The sequence below is a fragment of the Bufo bufo genome, chromosome 5, assembly GCF_905171765.1.
Source record: "Bufo bufo chromosome 5, aBufBuf1.1, whole genome shotgun sequence".
Lineage (NCBI taxonomy): Eukaryota > Metazoa > Chordata > Amphibia > Anura > Bufonidae > Bufo > Bufo bufo.
This window is the reverse complement of record NC_053393.1, coordinates 403,678,385-403,706,077: the sequence shown is the minus strand read 5'-3', so window position 1 is coordinate 403,706,077 and position 27,693 is coordinate 403,678,385. Positions and strand designations below refer to the sequence as shown.

At 41.3% G+C, this 27,693-nt stretch overlaps 1 protein-coding gene across 6 annotated transcripts in view; it reads left to right on the top strand.

The window, feature by feature from the left end:
- SATB1 (SATB homeobox 1) overlaps positions 1–27,693 on the top strand; it is a 195,454-nt gene that overhangs the window by 96,354 nt on the left and 71,407 nt on the right. For 3 of the 6 annotated variants that reach the window (XM_040432956.1, XM_040432953.1, XM_040432951.1), the window contains exons 1-6: positions 3,227–4,586; positions 7,264–7,499; positions 9,866–10,042; positions 10,606–10,732; positions 11,449–11,641; positions 23,510–23,621. In XM_040432956.1, the coding sequence (XP_040288890.1) occupies positions 7,289–7,499; positions 9,866–10,042; positions 10,606–10,732; positions 11,449–11,641; positions 23,510–23,621 (820 nt within the window). In that variant the 5' untranslated portion in view covers positions 3,227–4,586; positions 7,264–7,288. Of the gene's footprint in view, positions 1–3,226; positions 4,587–7,263; positions 7,500–9,865; positions 10,043–10,605; positions 10,733–11,448; positions 11,642–23,509; positions 23,622–27,693 lie in introns of those variants that run through there. The other 3 variants (XM_040432955.1, XM_040432954.1, XM_040432952.1) reach the window with 2 other exon arrangements.

The following is a 27,693-nucleotide window of genomic DNA, read 5'->3' as shown; positions in this document are numbered from 1 at the left end:
TTATTTATACACAGTTCAAAGGGTGTAACCTCTCAAAGTAAAACATGATTGGTTTCCAGATATTTCAATAATGGCTTCTGATTAGTACACATATAGTACTTCTAATTGGTTAGAACTGAATCCATCTATTGATTGGTTAATATTCTGTGGGCTTTTTAATATTCCACTATCGAGGTAATAGCTAAGACTGTGTTTTTAGCAAGGAATGCATATTTGGTTATTAGCACGCACAAACGCTTATCTTATCTTAACACACACAGATGCTAACATTGTCTTTCAGCTTAATTCTTGTTTTTCAGCTGTAAGCTGTCGCCATTTTCTATTGCGCACACAGAGAAATGGAAACATAAAGTCCTTTATAATATCCACTTTCAGAAAAGCTGGATAATTTCTTTAACAAATCTTTTCCAAGTATGTCTTTAAAGGGGTTGTCTGCTTTTTTTTTCGTATGAGCGCTGCCTTCTCTGCTCTTTTTACCTGCTCATCACTGCAATTGCAGCGGCGAGCAGGTGAACAGAGCAGAGAAAGCAGCTCTCATATGAGCCCTGCCCTCTCTTAAAACAGCTGATCGTGGGGGTGCCCGCCGGTTCTGATATTGATGACCTATCTTGAGGATAGGTCATCAGTAGTAAAAAGAGGACAACCCCTTTAACAGCAGGATTGGAGGGAATGGGTTAGGTTGAGAATTTGGCATTGGGGGGGGCGTTTCAATTTTCGCCTCAGGCAGAAAGGCTAGGAGCACCCCTGCCCCTTGCCATAAAGCACTGAGGAGAGGTGTGTGTGTGTGGGGGGGGGGGCAAGCTGAACTCTTGCAGCAGGGCCCATGAGCCTTTAGCTACGCCCCTGCCACACTATATCACTATCTAACCTACACTGACTATCTCCCACTAACTATCTGTATTATATACAGTACAGACCAAAAGTTTGGACACACCTTCTCATTCAAAGAGTTTTCTTTATTTTCATGACTATGAAGGCATCAAAACTATGAATTAACACATGTGGAATTATATACATAACAAACAAGTGTGAAACAACTGAAAATATGTCATATTCTAGGTTCTTCAAAGTAGCCACCTTTTGCTTTGATTACTGGTTTGCACACTCTTGGCATTCTATTGATGAGCTTCAAGAGGTAGTCCCCTGAAATGGTTTTCACTTCACAGGTGTGCCCTGTCAGGTTTAATAAGTGGGATTTCTTGCCTTATAAATGGGGTTGGGACCATCAGTGGCGTTGAGGAGAAGTCAGGTGGATACACAGCTGATAGTCCTACTAAATAGACTGTTAGAATTTGTATTATGGCAAGAAAAAAGCAGATAAGTAAAGAAAAACGAGTGGCCATCATTACTTTAAGAAATGAAGGTCAGTCAGTCAGCCGAAAAATTGGGAAAACTTTGAAAGTAAGGGCTATTTGACCATGAAGGAGAGTGATGGGGTGCTGCGCCAGATGACTTGGCCTCCACAGTCACCGGACCTGAACCCAATCGAGATGGTTTGGGGTGAGCTGGACCGCAGAGTGAAGGCAAAAGGGCCAACAAGTGCTAAGCATCTCTGGGAACTCCTTCAAGACTGTTGGAAGACCATTTCAGGTGACTACCTCTTGAAGCTCATCAAGAGAATGCCAAGAGTGTGCAAAGCAGTAATCAAAGCAAAAGGTGGCTACTTTGAAGAACCTAGAATATGACATATTTTCAGTTGTTTCACTTGTTTGTTATGTATATAATTCCACATGTGTTAATTCTTAGTTTTGATGCCTTCATAGTCATGAAAATAAAGAAAACTCTTTGAATGAGGTGTGTCCAAACTTTTGGTCTGTACTGTATATGAGCTAACTATCTAATGTAATTGAATAAGGATCCAGATGAAAGCACTGTCAGCAATGTCACTGCTCTCTCTCAGAACTGCAAAAAAACTGCAGAAAATGGCTGCTGGGGAGGTTCTTATATAGTAAGGGCTTTCCTATTGGTTGCTAGGGATGTTGCTAAGCTCAGACAAAGACATTGCAGCCTTCTTATTGGCCCACAAGCAAGAAGGGAGGTTACTATATTCTACATCTTCACAAATTCTCGAAGTGCCAATATTCGCGCTAAAAATTTGCGATTAGAATATTCGCGACCAACACTATTCGATGCCTGTTCTTGTGCCAAGAACCTGCTCGGGCCAGGCTGAACTAAAATGCATCTGATGTGGGGCATCACCCTCTGTATGTTCGAAGGGTGACATCCGTGGCTGGAATTGATTTAACCCTGTAAAAACATGTTACTTATTCAAATCACTGAAAAGTGTCCGTAAGGGGTGCACCACCAATGAGGTGAGGTGATTGCCTCAGGCAGCACCAGGAAGGGGCAAGAGGGGGCAGCGGAAGGGGGATTATCTGTTTCTGCGGTATAGTATTGGGAAGGACCATGGGCACAGTATGTGGCGCTGTATTACCCTGTATGCTTTGTAGCTCTGTATGTAGTAATATTTTCCAAGTATGTCTTTAACAGTAGGGCTGGAGCCTGGACGGAAGGGGTTAGGTTAAGAAATTGGCATTGGGGGGTAGGGGCGGCGTTTCAGTTTTCGCCTCAGGCAGCAGAAAGGCTACGTACACCCCTGGTGCCCGTCTGCCCACTTTGATGCCAGTTTTTGTGGAAAGAAGCAGTTCAGTTCAGGCTAGGCTGAACTCAACTGCATATGATGCAGGATACCACCCTCGGCTCAAATTAATTTAACCCATTAAAGGACACTCTGTTGTGCCCACTTTGGTGCCCATTGGTGTGCCATTTGCCTCCGGACAGCTGAGCGCAACTTGTTTTATTACTGGCGAAAAGTTCTCCTCATAATTCATTTAAAAAAAGGCGGAAAACACAACCGATGTGAATCAGACAGTGAGGAATAAGAAGCCATCTTCCTGATGTCACTGGACTCTGTCACCTTAATGCAGTTTACAAAGTACCAGAAAAGTACTTTCCTGCGCTTCCCCTGCTGGCACCTGAGTGAAGGGGTTAAGCGGTGACAGGCTGGCTGAGGGCCGTGTCAGTGGCTGCACACTCCTCCTCCTGTACGTGTGGATGTCACTGTGCGCTGCCTTCCCGCCTCCTCCGCCCTTCCCCTCACACTGCTCCCTGTTATTCTGGCTATTGTGTATAATCTGCGTGCAGCCTCCTCACTCTAATCAAGAAGATTAGAGATTCTTGCGCGTCCGGAAATCCCAATTCTCACCCCCCCCGCCGCCCCCCTCCTCCTGCTAACTCCCCCTCATCCATCTACCCTGATAATTGCCCCCTCCCTCCCTCCTCCCGCTGCACCAATGCCCCTTCCCCGGACTTCCCTGTATATTCCCCAGCCTGATTCCATTTATTCGAGCCTGCCGCTCTCCTCCCCCTCTCATCATGTCTCTCCTCCTCCTCCTCTGTCTCTCTCCCAGGACGTCGGCTGATCCGGGGCCGCCAGGGAAGGGCTTGGGGCTGCAGGAAGGGAGCTGGAGCTCCGGCGGTGGCCTGGCTGCTTCTATTTTGTATTAAAATGAGGAGGAGGAAGAAGAAGCTGCAGCAACAGCACCGACATCTACTGGGAGAGCGGCGGCGGCGGCGGCAGAATCCTCCTTATTATTAGCCCGAGCGATAATAGAGAGCGGCGGCGGCAGCAGGAGGAGGAGGAGGAGGAGTGATGAGTCAATACAACTAATAATTTAATGGGGACACAGAAACGCAGAGAGAGAGAGAAGCAAAGCAGCTCCGGACACAACACAATACACAGCACACAGCACACCCCTGACTGGAGCAGCACAACTCCCATCCTCTGCCCATTGTGGACGGAGAAGACCCTCATCCTCCTGCATTGTGAGAAACTACTGAGCACTTCCCTGCCTTCCTCCCTCCCCCTGTGACAAGGACTGGAGCTGCTGCTCTCACTTTCCTCACTTGTCTTTTCTTCCATTTATTGTTATTATTTATTTATTTCTCCTACTCCCCCCCCCCCTCATTCCCCCATCTGTGTTATCAGCTCCCACCCCTACCTACCTCCCATCTACTTATACATACAGGTCCACCTGTCAACTACTGCCTGCCTGGGAGATCAGCTCCTCTCCTCAGATCCTGGAAGAAACTTTGCTGCTTTTTATTTAATATTAATAATAATATTATTATTTTTATTTAATTTTTTTTTAAATGGACCTAAGCGGAAGGCGGTAGTAGCCGCCCTCTGTTATCTGGCACCCCGTATATACTTGATCTCCATCCCCTGTTGTCACTATGCTGGGGCTTGATTTGATTGCAAGCTTCTTGGACACGTCTCCAGACTGACCGAGTGACTGCTCCCAGCTGCTGCTTCTTCCTCTTCTGAGAATCTCTTGAGTATTGATCTACTTTTTTTTGATCTGTACAGTTATCAGGCTCGTCCTCCTCTTGCACATTTTGCTCATCGCTACTAGATCTTTTTCTTTTATCATTTTTTTTTTTTCCTCCTCCATTTTGGGGAAGAACATAAAGATATAAATATATTGAAGAGAGAGAGAGAGGATTGCTGGTGGGCTGCAAGAAGGAGCCCCGTAAAAGTGAGGACACCAGGCTCTCTTGCCTTGAAAATTTTATGTTGTGGAGCGGTGAGTATTGTTTCCAGTGTGTGTTGTGGTACTGTGTAGCACTTTGCTCCTTTGTCTCTTTAAAAGGTCAAAGGGAAATCCTGGCCGGGATTGTGGACTGGAGGCAGCAGCAGCCTTGGATGGAACTTCCCAGGCTTCCTGTGTCTCCTGGGACGCTAGCATTGATGCCCTTTCACTATTGTATGTGGAGTGACAGCGACGTGGAAACTTTTCCTTAGTCCCGTAACACTCTGAAATTAAGACTGATTTCCATTATTTGCGCCGTCTCCATGTGACCCTTATTTTTTTTTTACCCCGTGTCTTGTGTGTACATACAAACACACCCCTTCTTTATATATATACACAGTAGTAATTATAAACCTCCGTAGGGTGATTCAGAAAGACTTCACTGGTCATTAACTGCATGTGTCATCTCCACTTTTGACCCTTAAGTGACCCAGATGTCTTGCCGCTTAGAGAGAGGACCCAACATTTGTAGGCACCTGCCTTGTTCTTACGTGTATGGGTGACTCGGTTCTGCAAAAAGTCGTGGCAGAAATCTTCCAGGAAAATATTTATGACAATGTTGCCACGTCTAATTCGTAAGACTTTGGTCATAACTTTTCTAGATGGCAAAGAAAGTGGTTTATAGCTCATCCAGAGTTATCAAAGTGTTCCTTAAGACTTGTCTTGAGAACTTTCATTAAAGTATTGATGTCATTGTCTGCGAAGGTTCACAGAAATTGGTTGTGACTTTGAAATTGGAAGACAAATCCTTACTTGAATGAACTGCTTAAATAGTCATTTCTGAAGTGTGTGCAGACAAATCCTGAGATCCTGGGCTCTGGCTGCTTCCTCTGGTACTGTTGGTTATTCATGTTTGTTGTGATCCTGACAGAATCGTTGAGAAGAGCCTTCTAGTCCCCCCCCGCCCCCCCCCCCCCTTTTTGGAGTGAATGGGTTAAGAAGAAAGAGGCTCTGGCTGACAGGGATAACTACAGATAATAGTCACCGCCTTGTGCTGTCAGTGTGGGTACGCTCTGCTCGTCATTATTTGTAACTGAGATCTTGGTGAACTTTAGCCCTGGGCACTGTACTTTCAATGGCGAAATTAGATGTTTTCTGGATGTTTGGTGTCGATTTTGATGCTGATGTGAAAATTCAGCATCTCCAGAAGTAGACTGAGCTGTGTGTGAAAATACTAGACCAGCACAATGTGTCCAGGTATTGGTGGATCCTGCAGAAGACCACATGTATCATTACTGGGTTGTCTTAGCCAGGACCATCATAATTAGACTATATTCCCTGTACTCCTCTAGATAATGCAAAGAGAAGATCTGATTTCCTTCATCTAAGGAAAAAAATCATGTCTCCTCTTAGAATTTTTCTGAGATAGAAATATAATGGGAGAGGGGTAATATCTTAAGATGTTATGTTTGGCCACACAAGTGATACCATGGGCATTTCAAATTTTATTGAGATAAATAGTTGACTAACTTCCAGAGCTGAAAAGTTGTAGTTTGGACATTCCGTGGACTTGGAAGGAAGTAGTAATTCTTTTTTGATACGTAGAAGAAGTTAGGAGGTCACAGGTCTGATCGCGTATGTTTCCATCAGTATGTTTTAGTACATCATACAGTATATTTGGTATAACATTGGAAAAAATACAGCCCTCTAATGATCGATTCCTCCTTGTAACTTTCTCTGTTGCTTAAAAGCTTTCTTTAAGTTCCATGGATGTTGAGTATGAGAGTTGTATAAGGGCATTTTCATGTGAACCATGGAGAGGTCCTGGCAGCAAGTGGTTGAGTAGAAGTGAACATGCTGAGATAGTGGTCATGAGCAGTCAGTAAATATGTGTCTTATCAAATATCGTCTAACAAGTTTTAATCTGAAACCCCATGTAGACCCTTATCTCAGTTCCTAGCTACGTTCTTTTGACCACATGTTGTCCTTTGTAAAGATGAAAGGCAGCGTCATGGGCATGGTTCTCACCTGAGCGTTTTACAGCTCGTACGAACGCGCTGTAAAACGCCCTACGCCCCAAGAAGTACAGGAGTTTCTTTGGGGCGTATTGTCGCGCGTATTGTGGCAGTTTTTCATTGGATGCCTCTGTGGTAAATCACACAAACGCGCGTACTACGCGCGTTTCCAAAATGCAAAAACACCCCAAAATACGCCTCAAAAACGCCTGTAAAAAACGCTTATCGAAAAAACGCTCAGGTGTGAACCCAGCCTTAATGTTGAAGTGAGCCTGGCATGATAAGTTCCTACTGGAATCAACATGTCAGCTAAAACTGTCAGATCTGATAAAAGTAAAATCCAGGAACCTCCTCATTGTGTCTTCCTAGTCCTGTCGGCTTGCTTGCCAACTGACACTACAGATGGTAACGTAGATGTGTCATAGGTTCTTGACTGAAAACACAGTGACGAGACTTTCTAAGCAAAATCGATACGGACCAGCTTCCCAGGTGTCCCTGACAGTACAATCTAAGAGATTGGGCTGGCTCTGGTCTTGAGGTACATGTGTACCAGTAATTTTCGTCCAAGCTATGTGTGGCGTTTATTTCTGCCCATGTATATAAATATATGTTTATACAGGTAAAATTGGGTACGGCAAATTTTTTATCTGCAGACAAGTGTGCCTCGTTGATTTATAAATACTTCTGTTTTTTTTTTTTTTTTTTAATTGTGCCAGGTGATCCTTAGAGGCGGGACTGAGCATGGATCATTCGAACGAGACAACTCAGGGGATAGAACATTCAGAAATGTCTAACAATGTAAGCGATCCAAAAGGTCCGCCAGCCAAAATAGCCCGCCTTGAGCAGAATGGAAGTCCTCTAGGAAGAGGAAGAATTGGAAGCACAGGAGGAAAAATGCAAGGGGTGCCACTTAGACACTCTGCACACATGATGAGGAGCAGTATCCGAAAAGGTAATATCCATCATCTTCCTTCCTGAATTTTAGGTGAAGAAGAAACTGCTGCTGCTTCTTTTCTTCCAATCGAGACTTTTAGTTTTACTTTCGCCTTTTTGATTTCTTTATTTTTTCTTTTTTTTTGGTATTTGTTTCAGCTGTTTTGTCCTCTGCTGGTGCCAGTTCATCAGGTATACTACATGATTGTCCTATTACCTTTGATTCTAATTACTTTTCTTTTACTTCAATTTATTGCATTACCTGGTTCAACCCACTTGGTGCGATCCTCAAGCGTAGTTAGATAAAATGGTCACAGGTCTTTGCTTTTATAACCACAAGCTGGAGACGGGCATACTCATGTTTTCATGTTTTTTCTTTTTTTTCCAAAAGATAATCCATATATATGTATTTACTTTTATAATAGATGTTTTTTTCTTTTTTCCTTCTGGAATGCACATAGTTGAAGGCACTGGAATGTCATTGTCCTCCAAGTTTAACATTTATCATACAATCATTCCTTTTTGGCATTCGGGTGGCGAAAACAAAGCATATATTGATCCTAAAATGAACAGACACAGCAGTTGGTATTGTTAGATCTCTATCTATTAAAATGGAAAAACTGCACTTCAGCAAATTCTTTGGCCTCTGTTCATGATTACCCTATTTATTGATTGTTTGCCAAGAATGTATGCATCTTAAGAAAGCCAGGGTAGGAGCAAGCATTAAAAATATAATTTATTATGGCTTTCGGAGGAGAGCGCATTAATATTGTACCGAGGAGCTGGAGCGAGGCTCTATAAGAGGACTTTGTGACGCCTGCAAACCTATAAGTTCTATAAATTCCTAAATAGGAGATTTCAGCTGTCTCTGGTACTATGTGATATTTGCACAGTTCACTTTAATGCCAGGACACTTTTAGACAAGGATTCTACAGACTTGCCCTGCTCCTTATGTAGACGTGTTGTTTACATAGAGTCATAAATGTTCAGCAAAAGCCCTAGCAGTGCCTACAGGTTGGAATCATCTTGTATTTTTAGCACTGACCAAAGCTTTCCTCTTTTTTAATGCTGGACAGTTATAAAGTTGCTGCCCTGGGAAGCTGAGCCAAGTATTAGATCAGAAGGAACAGTTGTGTGACAGTTCTGTTGTGAAATCCCGATCACTTGACCATAGGAATAGATATGGGACGTGTGAACTTCACTTGGGTGCTAGAAAGCCCGTCCCTTCTTAGAAGGCTCGACATTTGTCGCTCTCTAAACAATATACGGTTTATGAGCCAGCGGGATCTGATAATTCAGATCTGCCCATTTGCCAGCAAGCTCTTAATTGCCTCGAGCTATGGAACATCTAGATTCTTCTAGACAGTGGTCCAGCAGTCATACATTTCGAGCGCAGGGAGGCTTTGCATTGAATAGATTGTAATCTATTCCTCTGTGCCAGGAAAGAACAAATGAGTGACTTGTATAAGGTCGCAAGGAGAGTTCACATAATGAATTGAGCTCCCCTCACCCACTTCAAAGACAGAGGAATCCCCACTTAGCTACTCCTTCAGAAGAGAATAGCTACAGTCCTCCTACACGTTGAAATCATTTTCTAGACGTTAACTTGTTGTATTCCAAACTGGGCTGTGGAGCGCAGCACTCCGACGAGCCCTGGATTACGTACGTGAACATGTAGCTTGCGATTGACGTTTATGTCATTTATGATATATGAGGAGTAAGCACTTTTCTGGACGCTGCAGTAGCTAGCCTAACATTTCTGACGTGACATACCTTTAGTGAGGTATCCATATGCTAGAGGAAGCCCTCTGCTTGACTTAGGCAAGATCATTCTCCTGTCATAAAGCCTTGGTGATCAAAACTCCTTTAAGGATTTGTTAGTTTTAAGATAATTTTCCATAGTCTCGAAGAGAATCAGAAGTACACGTCACTGGTGGGTGCTGTGTGTTTTTTACTCAAATTTTTTATATGACCCTTGATCGTAAACGTTCTGAAATATCTAGTGCTTAGGTCGTAACTGATTGCAATTCCTTGTTTTTTAAGATGGCATTTGCATTTGATTGGAATTGAGGGGTAATACGAGGATTTTTTTGGGGTATTGTGATATAACCAGGGAAGTTTTGGTTCCGGACTTGAAGCTTCAGAGATGACAGCTATTTTGACCAAGCATCAAAAGCAGTTTCCACGTGCAAAGCGCACATTTGGCACTTTTACGTTCATGACCAACGATCCTTTTTTTCCCCTTAGTATGGTCCTCCGTTATCTATTTGATCATCTCAACCTAAATTAGCTTTTTTGTTGTTATTGCACGTTGTTATTTTGTCTGTGGTCGCACACACACTGGCCATTGATATCAACAGTTCTGTTTTTTTTTCCTGTCCATAGGAAACATGCTTCCAGTTTTCTGTGTCGTGGAACATTATGAAAATTTCATTGAGTACGACTGCAAAGAAGAACATGCAGAATTCGTGTTGGTTAGGAAGGACATGCTTTTCAACCAGTTGATCGAAATGGCTCTGCTCTCCCTCGGATATTCTCACAGCGCAGCTGCCCAGGCCAAAGGTGAATAGAAAAGTCGTAAGAAAATACAGAACCAAATGCGTTTTTTTTTTTTTTCATCTGAAATATTTTTGTCATTTTTTTGTTTTGTTTTTGTAAATCGTATGGTTAGTTGTAAGGGACTTCAGATGTTATCACTGAATCATTAGCATGCCTATTGACCTTAATAATATGGTCCACTGAGAATCTAGGGAGAAATGCTGAGCATATCTGAGCAGATGGAATGCTGAGAGTCAATTTGCATTTATGACTGAATACCTAGACGTGTTTTGTTTTTCAGTTTTCACGTTTTTATTAATATTTAGGCAGCGTCATTCGCTGCTGACTATTTCGAAAGAGTTTTAAGTGTGAAATCATCGAAGCCTTAGTTTCTCTGAATTCATTTTTCTTGTTAATTTATGCAGGTCATGATCCATATACATTGCTTGATATTTGGTTCTAAATGTGTTATATGATGGTGTTAGTGGGATGTGTTCATTTTTTTATGCTTTTTTATGCTTTGGGTGGAAATGGTGAGGCCACGTTATAGTTTATTTTTTATTTTTCTATATGTCCTCATGGTTTAGGGCTAATCCAGGTTGGTAAATGGAATCCAGTTCCACTCTCCTGTGTGACAGATGCCCCCGATGCAACTGTAGCAGACATGCTTCAAGACGTCTTTCATGTGGTCACCCTGAAAATACAGCTGCACAGGTGAGTCATAGCAGGCTTTGTTCAGAAGGAGAGGCAGATGTGTAATATTCCCATATCTCCGTGTTTCATGACAGGCAGGCATAGACCAAAATCAAAGTGTATAAGAAATCTAAAGTAACGTTGTCACTTTGACAATGTGTTTTTATTTTTTGCCTTGCTATATGTACTGAATTATATTTAGTCAATTAATTCAATATATGCATTACAAATTGGTGTTTTACATAAAACGTACTTAACAGAAAAATTTTTTTTTGCATATTCTGTACCATGCCATCTGAGTATGTTCTGCGAAAGAATGACTTCACCCTTAATGTAATCTGGTATCTGATTTTTATATTTTTTGTATTCCTTTTTTTTTTGTTTTATACTCCAATGGCGATAGAAAGGGGGGGGGGGGGGAAATGTTCTTAAGTCTGTTTCTCATGATCAGTTGTGAGAAGGCATTGCACCTTAAATTGTTTCGCCAAGCGCATCAGAGCAGGAAGGTAGAAGTAACATGCAAAAATAGTCGCCACATGCAGCTGATGTATAATTCATGCATCAATACAGCAGATGTGTTGTATAAAGTAATTAACTAATCGGAACAATCAGGAGACCGAGAGCAATCTCCAGATGCATCTGCTTGATGCGCAAAATGAAATCTGTCTGTCTTAAAGGAATGTTCTGCAGCAGGATGCAATCTTGTAATAATCCCTTCTCTAATCTGTCTCTAATAGTTGCCCTAAACTTGAAGACTTACCTCCTGAGCAGTGGTCCCACATAACAGTTCGCAACGCTCTGAAGGACTTACTGAAAGATATGAACCAGAGCTCACTAGCTAAGGAATGCCCTCTATCACAGGTATCGGGACTTAACCTTATTGACAGCGGTAATCTTGTCAACAGTCCAACACCCGGCGTCACTTGTCTGGTAATTGTTTTCCTGTCATTGTCACCTCTAGCAGTTGTCCTCAGTGTTGTACAGCAGTTGTCATGTCACTTGCACTTCCTCCCCAGCCCTGTGATGTAATTGCCTCCCTACCCCTAGTGTTACCTGCTCTCCACAAGAGAAGGAATATGTCTTGTACAAATGTCTACACCCAAAACTATGAATTATGCATGCAGCTAAGGAGGGGGGGGGAAAAAAAAATAGAAAAGATTCCTCTTGGGACATGGAATAATTACAAGCAACACAATTAGAATCCTGTCATATAATCTAATTAAAATATTCTGGTAATACAATTAAACCATTGAAATCTGGCGTTTTTAAGGCTGATCTTGAATGGTGGTCACATTTGTCCTAAAACTGAGATAGTTGCTCGGTTTTCTCAACCCCTCTTATTCTAGGTTTACATAAAATCACTTTTGTTGCTTGCGACTGGTTTTAAGACCCACTCTTCTAAGGTATTCTATGCCAATTTCTGTTGAAATTTTAGATTTTTTTTTTCTAGAAAGGTTTTTCGTTAAACCTGCTGTTTTTTTTGTTGTTTTTTTTTTTTACTTATAGTCCATCAAAATGTAGTATTCCGATTCTGCGGAAGTGTTGTACATATTCTGCTCACTCGCCGTACTATACTGTATGTTAGGGTATAGTCATGATTTTGGTACTTGCGGTAATCCTTTCATTTTCAATCATGCGATTTTTATTTAATTTTTTTAAAAAAAATTTAACCTTTTTTTTTTCTTGCCATAATTTTGTGAAAGGCTTAAATGTCTGCTATTCGTAAAAAAGATGTATTTTAATTGTTTTTTCCATCCTGCACAGTCATCTTTTCTGTTTCTCCAGGCTTGTGGCTCCAGTTCAATAATTGTTGGACTGGAAATAATCCAAATTCTTTTCACTGTTTACAGACCATCCATTTATGTGGTTACAGAATGGCCACGTCTCTACCTAGTGCATAGGCTTTAGGTGCTCTTTATGGCTGCTACTTACAGATAGGATTTGTTCCATCTTGTTTTTTTTATTACTAAAACATCAAAAAACACATATAAAGAGACAACATTTTTGTATCCCTCTTAAGTGATTATATGTAGGTAAAATACATTTCTCGCTTCTCCCATGACAAAAAAAAATCTTTTTTATTGTTGTTTTTTTATTATTATTATTACTCTTGAGCATTGAACTGATTTATAATGGAGTATGCAAATGGTGGTCTCTTTATTTAGTCTTTGAATATGCTTTCATTAATATTTTCCATCATTAAAGCACTCTTTTGATCATAATTTTTAGGTAAACGATTGAACTAGATGAGTGCTTTTTAAAAAAAAAAAAAAAAGAATGGCTGACTATTTTCAGATGTTACTTTTGATAGCATAGGTGTGAAAACTGGAAAAAAAAATGTTGCTATTTTAATTAGCTGAGACCTGTGTAATTGCTGCTACTAAAGATTAATGCTCTATGTTAATCTTACGAATATTTATAATTTGTCAGAGAAAAAAAATCTTTTTATGTTCATTTTTACTATCATTTATTTTTTTACAGTTGTTTTTTTTTTAGATTAGATTTTGGTCTACAAAAAGTTAAATTATTAATATTTCTGTAGGTAGGTATAGTTTTGGTGTATCGATCCCTATAAATAAAATCACCGTTCCCCCCCCCCCCCGACTGTAGTCCTTAAGTGTAGCTCTTATACAATTAGTCTATATAACCCCTTTTAAGGGATGTGGTGTTGTCAAAGTGCTAATAAATTGCACAAAACTCTTTTTATTTGCCTGGAATTATTATAGGCAGCCTTTTTGTAATGTCTGCTTTGTCTTTAAGATATGGTATCGAAAAGAAGAACTAAAAGTGAAGTAGTTGTAATTACTGAAGTGATTGTACGGGTTATTTATAGGGCTTATGGTCTTGGTTCATTAATAATATATCATTATATTAAATATATTTCCCTTCAGGGATTATTGTTACCATCATTTCTTTGGACTATGTATTGTTGAAACCCTATCTCATTTCACTTGCACGTCCATTACAGTATTCTTTGCAAATATGAGCAGAACTGTCTTCCTGCTTTGCATCTACCACATATTTACTAGCACACCCTGTACCTTGAAGGGATACTTAGAAATCCATCTATTCATATAGCCATCCATACATTCACTTGATGATACACGAGTATCAGATTTCTCTTAGCTGGATAGCTTTAATGGAGGGGAAATTACAGTGCATTTTAGAAAACGATAGGTCAGTGGAATTTTAGCTGTATTATGTCACCCACAAACAGGGCGAGCAAAACTTTCCCCAAAAACATTGCGCACGGATTAGGCTGGGTTCACATCACGTTTTTGTATCCTGCACAGTCCGGGCAAAAAAAGTATCCATTTTTTTTACAGTGGAAATCTATGATGAACGGATGCCACTGTATGGCATCAGTCTGAGGCATCCGTTTAACGTTAAACGGATGGGAAAAAGGGGACGTGAACCCACCCTTAGAACTAAATTCAAGCAGTTATAGAATAATGTACATATTTAATTTAGTACCCTCCATTGCTTTATACTTGTATATTGCTGTAACCCTTTATTTTCTGTTATTTCCTGCTATATAGCGCCAACATAAATAGCAGCGTTGTACAGAGATTGTCATCACTACTATTACTCCCTGTCTTAACATCTCAAATGTTCCTGCTTGGGCCAGTTTTATAGGAAGGATGATGTTGGGGGATGAGAGGAGACCGGAGAAAACTCAAACTCCGTGCAGATGTCCTTGGACCTATGAACGTAGGGCTACCGTGCTAACCACTGAGTTGCTCTGCATCAGAGTTTTTGTACATACAGCACACCCTCATGGTGTGAGGATAAATATACTTTAGTTCCTACTGTAGTTACATTTACATGTAAGTTTGGAAAAAAATGGATTGTCCTAAGTCAGTTGAAATATTCCTGTATACCCGCAAAGCCTCATTTGATAACATGTAAAATGACAAAGCATATATTTAAACTGTAGTCTACTCCTCTGTATCAGCAATGTCATGTATGCTGACACTTATTCATTCATGTTAGGCATAATGAACATAACCATGTCCGTATTTCAGTCCACAAACCAAGGATCCGCAAAATACTGCTACCTTCCATGTGCATTCCACATTTTTCTCACTTCCATCAATAGACATGGCTATTCTCCTCTGCAATACAGGCCAGAATAGGACATGTTCCACAACTTGAGGAATGGCCACACGGATCCGCAAAAAAATAGGGATGTGTGCATGGCCCCATAGAATGGGTCAGTGTGCCATCCGCAAAAAATGCAGGTAATGCAGCGCACAAATGATAAAGGTGATCATGTGCATAAGGCCTAAGGGGACCTGCAAACGCCGATTTGTGAGCAAGGAATCTGAACCAAAACCAAACCAAAAATGCACATAAATCTGCACTATTTGTTGCATTTTTAGTGCGTTTTATGTGTTTTTGGTGCAGATTTTCTGTTTATGTTAACAGCCCCATTGAAGTCTGTGGGGAAAACCACTCTACAAAAGGTGCGGAATCGCACAAACAAATGACATGCTGTGGATTTTAAAATCCGCACGGCAGGTCAGTTTCCGCACAGAAGAAAAAAGCAAAATGTACATGAAATTTGTAAAGCAAAGTACGGTAAATGAGATGTGATGTTTTTGGCACATGAAAGTATGCCTGGAAAAACCACCCATAATCTTTCTATAGCGCCACCATATTCTGCAGCGCTTTACAAATTCATAGGGTTCATGTACAAGACAAAAAACATCACAACGTAGCTGGCTAATGTACAACTGAAACACTAGGAGTGAGGGCCCTGCTCGCAAGAGCTTACAATCTATGAGCATCATGGGCAGTTACCCTTAGGTTGACTGCACGTTTAGATCAACACAGTGTATTAAATGGGTAACATTTACAATTACGTCTACATCATATTTATGGCCACAACATTTTTGGTACACTTTTTTTATATTGTTAGTTTTTTTGCAAAATTGGGTACAGATTACATCAGATGCATTGAGATTGAGACGCAGTTCAGTTTTTCGGCAATTAATAAATGTTCATACAAGACGCTATGCAGTAAGTACAAGAGCCAGATTAGTCATTGAAATGTGTAGCACTGTGACTATCACGGTATATTGTGGGGCACGTCTTTGGCCTTCCGGATGCAGTTGTGGCCAGTGGAATATGTTTTGCATCAGTGTGAAGGTTCCTTGTGGTGCTGTGGAGACAGAACAAGGCAAGCATTGCATGTAATACCCAGAAGCCACATCATTTGCATGCATATAAAGGCACATCTACATATACAGTTGTAATGCATTTGTTTAGGCAATATTTCTCCATGTATTGCCCCGAGCTGTCACACGTTGTCATACAAGGTAGTAAAGTTTTGTTATAATACATCCATGTATCTTCCCCAGTATGAATTATTACGGGGACGATGTCGAAATTTGTAGCCACCACAGATGGGGAAAGTATCGACGTCTGTGATCCGGGAGAAATATTGCTTTTTGGAATGTCCAGATTACACTGTTTAAACAGTTTTGACATCTGTCTTAAATTTTTTGGAAGGGAAGAAGTCTCTGCTAAGAACCATTTTGCAAAAGTGCTCTCCGTTTCAGCCTTTCTTTTACCTGTATTATGAAAGCAGATGGTCTGCATGTCTCCTGAATATTTATAACTATCGAAAACAATCTCTTGCTATTCACCCTTAGGCTTATGAGATGTCAGGACTGTTCTGGTTGGGAAAAAATCATCTTGGGTGTTTACAGAGAGAGGATTACATTAAGCTGAAACGACTATACATTTTGGAGTTGAATATTTGTCCATCAGCTGTTTAATCGTATTTAGATAATTGTGTAAATAAGTTGTTTCAGTCATTGCCCTCTCTACTTTATAGAGCTTGAAATCTTTAAACACTAGTAAACCAGATTTGTCAATATTTCCTTTTGTGTTCTTTTTTTTCTTATTTATTTGGCTTCCTGAGCGGAATAATAACCATCCCAAAATACTTCTTGTTGCCTGTTTGTGATGTATTGCATTTATTTGAGCCGCCATACATGAACCATCGCAAAAGAATCGAAAGTTCCTGTAGCGCAGGGGTCAGCAACCTCCGGCATGCCGGCCATGGTGAAACTGCAACCCCCAGCATGCTCCATTCACTTCTGCGGAGACCCAAGCAAGTGTGCATGCTGGTAGCTGTAGTTTCACTACAGCTGGAGTGCCGGAGGTTACTGACCCCTTTCTACAGGAACTTTTGATTCTTTTCACTGGCTCCTGTATGAATGGTGCCGTCTGTATCAAATGAATGTTAATCCGTGATGTAGTGCAATAGACTTACAAGTGGCCCCTTAGGGTGCACCCACAGTGGTTTTGGAAATGTTTTGGATTTCCTGATGGATGCCTCTGTGTAGGTGGCATACAAGAGCGTAGAGCAGGAATGGCCAGCTGTTGTAAAACTAAAATTCCCACCATGCCCTGCTGTAGGCTGATAGCTGTAGGCAGTCTGGGCATGCTGGGAGTTGTAGTTTTGCAACAGCTGGAGAGCCACAGGTTGGCCATTCCTGGCGTAGAGTATGTTTCCCATAGGCTCCCATCAAAAATAAATAAATAACTATATATGTATACCTATTTATTTTTATTGGATGCCTTTATATAGAATAGCATTAAAAAAATAAAAAAAAGTGTCCAGGTGAAGACCCAAAGGACAATCTTTTAGCCTCTTTAAGATGATGGGTGGCCTATGAGTGTATTGATATATATGACAGGAGCTTTTCAGATGCATACGCCAGACATACACTGCAGTCCAGCGTTGGCAATCATCCAGAAAATTCTGAACAGTCCGTAAAAATAGGCAACTTTTTTTCCTGTGGAAAAAAAAATTTGATGTGTCCGTGGTTTATTTTGAGGCTGGTGTTACCTGGCTAGATTATTTTGGTGGTAATTATCATCATTTTACAGCTCGCCGTAAATGCGGGTAATGAGTTATGATCAGTTGCCAATTATGGTTTTCCAATTTGTCCGTGAAAAATGTTGGCTGTCCGTGATTTGGGGATAATTTGTCCAGAAAGAAGAACAATTCTGGTTGGCAGCCCTGCTGCAGTATAACAAAATAATAGCAAAGACAGGTGCACTCTGCGGTCTTACTAAACCCTCAAACTGATTTTAAAATTGAGAGATTGAGCCCTGCTGCAGTCCTAACACACTTTACCTCTGCTGCTGCAGACTCTCCCTTCCACTCATCAAAGAGCCAATGAACCACTGATGTACTCCACTATTATATTGATTTCCTTAAAATTCGTATTCCTCTTTATAGGCCTCATGTTTACTATGTTTACTACTCTAAAAGCCTTCTGTATCTATAGGAGGTGGCTATGTAAACCTTTCCAAATCCTTATTTCTTGTATCATGATTGCCACTGGGGCAGTAGTGTACTTCATCTTCAGTTGGGACTTGTACCAACCAGGGGCGTACATTGAAATCATGGGGCCCCATAGCAAAACTCAGTATTGGGCCCCTCCCTCCCTGCACAAATATAAAGTGCAATTGATGTGATATATAATGATTCTTGCTGTCTCTGCAGAGTTCAGCACACAGACATCTTAGGTTCCTCACTTTTCTATCATCCTTCCCCTTCTTGCGCCCGAACATTGTCATCCTGCTGCCACCCCCAATACTGTGGAATATGTGCTCCCCAGTGCCCCCAAATACTATACAAATTATACTGCCATAAAGATAGTCCCCCATAATAATAGTGCTGTTAGATTGACCCGAATATTAATAGTGGCATCGACAGTACCCCCCAAAACAACCCCTTTATTAGTAATGTCCTCTATATTGTGCTTAATAATAATACCCCCCTATTGTATTAATGCCCCCATGAGGACCCTAGTAGAAATAAACCCCCTATAGTACCACCAGCAGTAAGAAGGCTCCCCTTTATAGCTCCTAGTGGTAATAAGTTATAGTGGCCCCAGTATTTTATAAAACCCCAATGCAGTGCCCCCTGTGTAGTATATATAATGTCCCCCGTAGTATATATATAATGGCCCCCTCTGCAGTACATATAATGCCCCCTTCAGTTTTGGTGCTACTGCTATATAGATTTATACTGTATAATGACAACAGTGTGTGCCTGTATATTGTTCAGGTTTCACTAGTGTGTGTGTATATATATATAGATATAGATGGATTCCCAACTGATTACAATTAATTCCTAAATAGGGATGAGCGAACTTCTGTTTTCAAGTTCGGCGTACAAGGTTCGTGTTATCTAAGGCCCCTTTCACACGAGCGAGTATTCCGCACGGGTGCAATGCGTGATGCGAACACATTGCGCCCGCATTGGAATCCGGACCCATTCATTTCAATGGGGCTGTGTACATGTGCGTTGGTTTTCACGCATCACTTGTACGTTGCGTGAAAATTGCAGCATGTTCTATATTCTGTGATTTTTTTCACGCAACGGTGGCCACATAGAAGTTAATGGAGCTGAAAATCGCATCCGCAAGCAATTCGCGTTTTTAACGGATGGTTGCTAAGAGATGTTGTTTGTAAACATTCAGTTTTTTATCATGCGCGTGCAAAACGCATTAAATCGCATTGCACCAGCACGAAAAAAACTGAACAACTGAACGCGATAGCAAACAAACTGAATGAACTTGTTTGCGAAATCGCACAGTTTTCACTGAACGCATCCGCAACGCATCCTGACCTAATCCGGACACGCTCGTCTGCAAGGGGCCTGAGGCACCTTTCACATGAGCGAGTTTTCCGTGCACATGCAATGCGTGACGTGAACGCATAGCACCCGCACTGAATCCTGACCCATTTATTTCAATGGGTCTGTGTACATGAGCGTTGTTTTTCACGCATCAGTTCTGCATTGCGTGAAAAACGCTGCATGTTCTATATTCTGCATTTTTCATGCAGCCCTGGCCCCATAGAAGTGAATGGGGCTTCAGTGAAAAACGCATTGCATCCGGAAGCAAGTGCAGATGCAATGCGTTTTTCACTGATGGTTGCTAAGAGATGTTGTTTGTAAACCTTCAGTTTTTTATCAAGCGCATGAAAAACGCATCAAAACGCATTGCACCCGCATGGAAACAACTGAACGCATTCGCAGACAAAACTGACTGAACTTGCTTGCAAAATGGTGCGATTTTCACTGAACGCACCCTGAACGCATCCGGACCTAATCTGTCACGCTCGTGTGAAAGAGGCCTAAGAATTCCGTTATGAATTCCGCTATAACTTATGGTCTGTGGTAGCGGAATCCATAACGGAATTCTTAGATAAACCGAATCTTATACGCCGAACTTGAAAACAGAAGTTCGCTCATCCCTATTCCTAAATTATAAATATTTTAAAATAACACACAAATCCTTATATTTTAATGAATGAAGTACCGGTAGTATGTAAATGCCTTAAACATTTTTTTTTATTCAATTAAGAAATTATTATAATTTCATTTTTTTACCCAAGCATACCCCCCCTCCCCCCTCCCTGCCATGAGTTCTGCTTTGTATCCGATGCTTAGTGTACACCGGGCAGAGGACCCCTGCCATGAACTCTATCACTGATGCTTATAGAGAGAAGTATATTCCCCCACTCCCAAAAACAAGCAAACATACAACTCTGGTCACTGCTGCTGAGGAAGGCAGAATCGCTGCCCCCCTCCCCCTACAACAAGCAGGTCATAAACTTCTTGTTACTCACTCCGTCTCTGGCTGTGCGTCTGGCAGTCAGCCTTCACAGGGCCAGTGTGGTGTCACACTCACTCCCCCCAGCTGGCTTCTGGATCTGTCGGCTGCGCTGACTGGCCAGTTCAGAGCTCAGCTGACAGACGAGAGAGAGCTCTCTCTTAAGCTTACAGTCTGTAACTGCGGCAGCGGGGTAGGGGCCCTGGGAACAGGGGAAGCAGGGCCCACCAGAGCCCCAGGTAGGGACTCAAGCAGTAGCTATTGTTGTAGTATAATCAGGGGGCGGGGCCTTCCGTTTTGTCCCCATTCATTGTCAATGGGGACAATACGTAACTGAACAGAACGGAATGCTCCAAAATGCATTCTGTTCCGTTTAGTTGCGTTCCCATACCGGAGAGCAAACCGCAACATGCAGCTTGCTTTCCGTCCTGGGATGCGGAGCAAGACAGATCCGGCACGACCCCCAATGCAAGTCAATGGGGACGGATCCGTTTTCTCGGACACAATCTGACACAACAGAAAACGGATCTGTCCCCCATTGACTTTCAGTGGAGTTGATGACAGATCCGTCTTGGCAATGGTAAAGATAATACAACCGGATCCGTTTATAACGGATGCAGATGGTTGTATTATCAGTAACGGAAGTGTTTTTGCTGAGCCCTGCCGGATCCAGCAAAAACGCGAGTGTGAAAGTAGCCTTAGAGGTACGCCACTGGTACCAACCATTCCATTACTCTTAGACCCCCATTCACACATCGCATTTGGGGTCCTATTAGACTGTAACACAGCTTTTCAGTACCGTCCATTTAGCGAGTCGCTACTTTTAAATTCTGCGGAACAATAATCGCTAAATAGGTTTCCACCTCTTGCTCTTTCGCCCCTAGAGTATTGACCCTGCTAACAACTGGCTGATTTCTGATCAGAAAAGGGGATTTGGTGGCAACTAGCAAAAATCTGTCCAATCCACAGAAATGAAACAGTATATCGCTCGTCACTTGATTGCTGCGCTCAATTACGTGCAGCAATCATTTCTAAAATTCAAATGATTATACGAGAATTCAAGCGATCATCTCTCCGTCTAATATGCCCTTTAGGACTCATGCACACAACCGTGTTTCTTGTCCATTCTGCATTTTTTGTGGGTCAGATGCGGACCCATTCACTTTAATGGGGCCACAAAAGATGCGGACAGCACAATATGTGCTGACCGCATCTGCACTTCCGTTCTGCGGCTCGACAAAAAAATAGAACATGTCCTAATCCAGTCCATATTATGGACAAGGATAGGACTGTTCTATAATGCACACGGCCGATATCCGTATTTTACGGATCTGCAGATTTGCAGACTGCAATAACGGCTACGGCCATATGCATGAGCTCTGTGATGAGGTACAGTATCCTGCTGAATGGGATATTTAGTAAAAGCCATATGCTTTTCTAGGATATGCCGCATTATTTCAAATCACAGCATAGCCCGTTCTCCCCTCCCCCAATTGACTACATGAAATGTCAGTCATGCCTTTTACATCTAGAACCACAATGGAGTAGTAATGACACCTGCATTTTTGCATGTAGTAGATATAGTAGTCTTGGCAGGCTTTATAGCCATGAAATTTAAAGTTCATGTTATTCTATTTATTGGTAGTATAAGGGAAGGCTGGGCGAGTAATCAAATTAATTCCATTAATACGCTCTTATAATGGCTGTAGATTTTAATTATTTATTTATTTTTTAATCGTCATATGAAATTTTTCCTTCATCACCGCAGCCTGCAGACTCCCTTCAGTCCCTTCTTCCCCCACGCCATTAATCCTGGTGCAGGCATCAGAGACTGAAGACAGCACTGTAGCCGGGCTCCTGGCTCACTGCAATCAGACAGCAGCATTGTGCTGAGAGTTGTAGTTCTCTCCTCATATTTTCTGCTTTATAATACACACAAAAGAAATCTTGCTAAAAAGTGGCTGCATCTTCTAATCCGCAGTCAGGGAGATCCAGCATCCAGCTAGGCCAGACTTGGGCAAAGCGCACATACAGTATCTGCACACTCCTCCCTGTTTCTGCAGACACGGATCTGTACGATCAGCGGCAGCAGGAGAGCAGCTGAACAATCCCCTCAGCGCATGGTCCTACACTGTACTGAAAGGAAATGACACTGCAAGTACAGCTTCTGGACCTTTAATGTCATCAATGGGAGGAGCCAGAGCAAGAAAACTATACTGCCAGCACTGGGTGTAGGGAAATGTGAGCTTACATTAAAGTGTGTGTAGCAGAGCTGTATGTGTGTAGCAGAGCTGTATGAGTGTAACAGAACTGTGTGTTTGTATCAGAACTGTATGTCAGTACATAAAAGTGGTAAAAAACAACAACACACACACATACAGTTGCCGAGTTTGCCACAATGCGTATAGTAAGGATAACATGGTAAACCACACTGTGAACAACATAAAAAAAAACCACAAACATATTCTTTCCTATCCCCCTAAAATTGTACCAATGGAAAAGAAATTTCGCCCTGCAAAAATCAAGCCCATATACGGCTACATTTGTTGAAAAATGAAAATTACATTCTGGCTCTTGGAATGGGGCGACGTGAACTATGATTTTTGCATGAGACGTGTTAGTACTGTGCAAAAAAAACCAAAAACATAAAACTATATATATTTGGTATCACCGTAATCCTACTGACCCATAGAATAAAAGTAATGTACTAGTTATGCCAAATGGTCAATGTCGTGTAATTCAAAGTGTTTTTTTTTTTTTTCATTACAGCATGTAAAAAAAATAAAATAAGTTAATCAGTAAATAATATGTACCCCCAAGATGATGTGACTAAAAACTATTACTTGTCCCATGAAAAAACAAGCCAGTTATGGCCAGAAAAATAATGAAAAAAAGAGAAAAATCAATAATTGTCCCTTTTTTTTTTTAGGGTGGGGGCAAAATCGGCCAGCCATAGTATAAGACATGTAGTTTATCATTGTTTTGTTTTAAAAAAAAATACAGTATGTACTGTGGGTGCAGCCTTACAGCTCTAGACCATGAATATGACATATCTGTACATTTTTATGATTCTGAAAATCAATCATTGATATTTTTTACTGTGAGACGACTGACACGGTGAGCGTCACATCTTTTTTCCCCTTTCTCTCTGCAGAGTATGATTTCTTCCATTGTGAACAGCACTTACTATGCAAATGTCTCAGCAGCAAAATGTCAAGAATTTGGAAGGTGGTATAAACATTTCAAGAAGACACGAGATATGATGGGTATGTACAGTATGTATGGGTATTGCTAGTTTAGTGGAGGTCAGCCTTGGAGCTTTGTATTCTTTTCATTGGCATTGATTTAAAGGTCGGGAACTAGTGAATAGTTTTATTTCGTGCCCAAGTTGTCTAAAGGCGCATTTAGACGTGCCGACTGAGCAGGCAATTACCGTTTCTGCCCGATAACTGCTTGCTCGTCACATGCAGCAATCTTCTCCACTACTGCAGTCGCAATTCCTCATAGAGATTTATTGTTTCTGGGCAGCAAATTGCTGTTTATACGGCAAGATCTGCCGCCCAGAAATGATCATTTAATTGTCCGCATAAACTGTTGGGGTCATTTATCAAACTGGTGTAAATTACAACTGGCTTAGCTACCCATAGCAACCAGTCAGATTCCTCCTTTCATTTTGGACAGCTCCTTTGGAAAATGAAAGGTGGAATCTGATTGTTTGCTATGGGCAACTAAGCCAGTTCTACTTTAGACAAGTTTGATAAATGACCCCATATGATTTTACCAGATGAATGAGATTTTTCCTCAGGCCTATTATCAGGAATTAGCGTTTGTTCCCAACACTCGGTCGAAAATTGCTCCATGCAAATCTGCCTTCAGACTTAATACCATTTTCACATCCATACACAGAGCTACTAATATATAACTTTAGGCTACTGAGTTGTCTATATCTAGACATCTTTTCTCCCAAATGTCATTTATGTATAATAGAAAAGAGGAAGACAGTATGGGGGAGATTTATCATCTCCTTTGCGCCTGAAAAGTGGTGTGACTTTTTAACTTCGACTTTTTCACTGTCCTCGCCACTTTTCTGAAAGGGTGCATGCCAAGTGTGCAAAGGGAATGTGGTCAGCTGCCCTGACAAATTTATCTTCATTGACACTAGTTTTCTGGCATAAATAAAGGCAGAAATCTGCGGCAGCTGTGAGCTGTTGTAGATATCCGGTTAGGGGCATGGCCTGCAAGAGGATGCGCCTATATGACGAGGCCTGTACCTCATCATAAATTAGGCGCATTCTCCAGACGCACAGGGGATATGAAGACCAGCCTTGATAAATCTCCCCCTTTGGCTACATCCACACGACCGTATGTGTTTTGCGGTCCGTATGCCATCCGTTTTTGTTTTTTTGCGGATTCATTGTAACAATGCCTAAAACAGACAAGAATAGGACATGTTCTATTTTTTTTGCGGGGCAACGGAACGGACATACTGATGTGGACAGCACACGGTGTGCTGTCCGCATTTTTTGCGGACCCATTGAAATGAATGGGTCCGCATCCTATCCGCAAAAAAAAACGGAATGGACACGGAAACAAACAACGTTCGTGTGCATGTAGCCTTTATGTCTGTATATTTTCCGAACAATGCAGTACAATCAGCAGTAAATATGTACCGTAGTTTGTGAAATACATTTTTAAGCTATTGCTTGGTTTTGGGGTATACATAGATTTCGGTGGCATATAAATTATAGCCCTCTTTGTTTAAGCATTCTTATTTCAACGTCTTCTTTCCAGTTGATTTGGTAGAGCGTGAAATACTGAAGTATCATAGCAAGTAGGCTATAGGGCTATTTTAAAATTTTGTAGTCCTTATGATAAGTTTAAACTAAAGTTTAAAGGGACTGTCACTTATAATTATAATTTTTATTTTTTTTTGCCAAATAGCAACACATATTTAGAGCATTTAGAGATATGCTTTACAGAAACCACCAGGGGCCATAGACACAATTATCAGGAGGGGACCTTCTATGGGAGAGTTTTCTAAGCCTGCTCTATGACCTGTGCAGAGGTCAGGAGGGAGTAGAGAAGATAAGATATCTCTTATTGTGAATGGTGGATCTTGTATGATGATAAGCAGATAACTGTAGTAAAATTATCTGTACAAACCATGAAGTGGCACCTATTAGGCTTAATGGCCCGTGAGAAAACTGCAGGATTGTAGGATCTTTTAAAATATTTCTTTATGTTTGACAGAAAAACATGATTTAACTAGTACGCCATTTTCTGATGACACCTTCCCTTTAATCTGTCCCTTTTGGAAAATATAGACCTGTAAGTTGGATCTAAAGGATAGGATTTTTAGCCTAAATCTCGATCATTTCAGGATGCTCCTTAAAATTTATATATTACCATTTAAAGGGGTTCTATGGGATTTACATATTGATGACCTGTCCTCAGCATAGGTCGCTGTAGGAGAGCTGAAGAATGGCCATAAACTGCAGTTATATGGCCAATCATGATGCAGAGATATACCAAAGGGGCACCACAGCAGCAGCCGCATCCTAGGACTCCACCAATGAGAATATCTGACATGCTTTCACTGGAGATGCTCTTCAGTAGATTGTACATATGATACATATAGAATACCTACACACAAAGCAGCGTGGAAATGTTCCATAGCATGCGGACGGGGTTGCTGAAACTTCTTCAAAAGCATGAGATGCAGAAAGTTGGATTTCAGGGCAAAATCCACACAAAATACATGTAAACTCCGACACATTTTAAGGACATTTACACTTTTCCAGTTTATATTCGGTTGAATAACTGTCAGTCTGCATACACAGGATCATCTTATTTTCATGATGATGCATAATTTGGGATCTGTTTATGGCCCCTTTGTGGGAGTCAGTTGTTGTCACATGCGTCACTGTATGTGCAGTGGCGTACATAAAGAAGTAAGGGCCCCATAGCAAGGATCAAACCAGGCCCCCTACACAGGACGGAAAGGTTTCTGCCTAAACCCCTTTCAATGACCCTTGGGCCATTTTTCCACTGCCGGATTTGCTAAAAATTGTTCCTTTAGAGGGTAGAGTCCTGACCAAGTTTTCCCCCCAGTAGAAGAGGAGATAATCCTATCTAAGACTGGGCCCCCTCTTGCTCTGGGCCCCATAGCAGTCGCGCGGTCTGCCGCTATGGTAGTTACCCCTCTGTGTATGTGTATAATGAAACCGAGAAATATTATCTTATCTAGTACAGCCCAGTACATTCATACCAAGCTACGCTAGCATCACTATATGTCAGTATGGGTATATTAAGAGTTTTTTTTATTTAATAAGGCTTGAACTTTGCCTTCAATACTGTCCCAAAGCAGAATTAATCAGACATGCTGCTCATTGCCAAAATCTATTTTGAACCTGGCTCATTGGTTATTTGAACTTTTCAGATACAAGGTCAGAGCTGTATTAATTCAATCACACCAGGGCCATTAAAAAACATAATTTATCCTAGTGTGCCAGATGCCAAATATAAATCAGAAATTTTGGCCAATATAATGCAGCATCATAGGTTGATCATGTTTAGAGTCATGTGTCACCAGGATGACTTGTCCTATAATTATCCAGTAGTCTTGGTATAGTTTTCCAATTCTATTTCTGTTTTACTATAAGAGGAGAATAGAATTTGCTACTGTGTATTACAAGCATGAGGGAGGAGAAGTCGGGAAGGCCAGACGGATTGTTGGTGGGGCTTTCAGTGGCTGTGTTGTCGCAGATTTACACATTTGACTTTGCTTTCTGTTTTTTTTGATAAATGATGAAGGAATATATAGATGGATGGATAGAGAGGGTTATTTTCTGAATTAGGGTGCATTCGCACCACTGTACGTATTTTGCGGTTTGCAAAATGCAGACTCACAAAAAATACGGTGTTGCATCCATTTTTCTTTTTTTTTCCCTTTGTTGTAGCAATGCCTATGCTTCTCCGCAAAACGAAGAAGAATAGGATTTTTTTTTTTTTTTTGCAGAACTGCGGATATGCTGTCCATTTTGTTTTTGTGAACCCATAGACAGGGGCGTTGCTAGGGTCTGAAAACATCCAGGGCACAAGCCCACTGTGTTGAAATTGCACATTAAAGGCATGCTTAAAGGGGTGTTCTGGTTTACGCAAATGAAGTGCAGTACTGCAGACTTCAGTCATTATATAATGCAACATTCGGTAACTTTCCAATATCTGTTATGTTTCATTTTCTCACCACTGCAGAAATCTTTGCTTGGGCCCTTTAATATTGATGAGAGTGGACCCTAGGCAACCCCACAGATCATCCCCCCACCCACCTTGTACTTG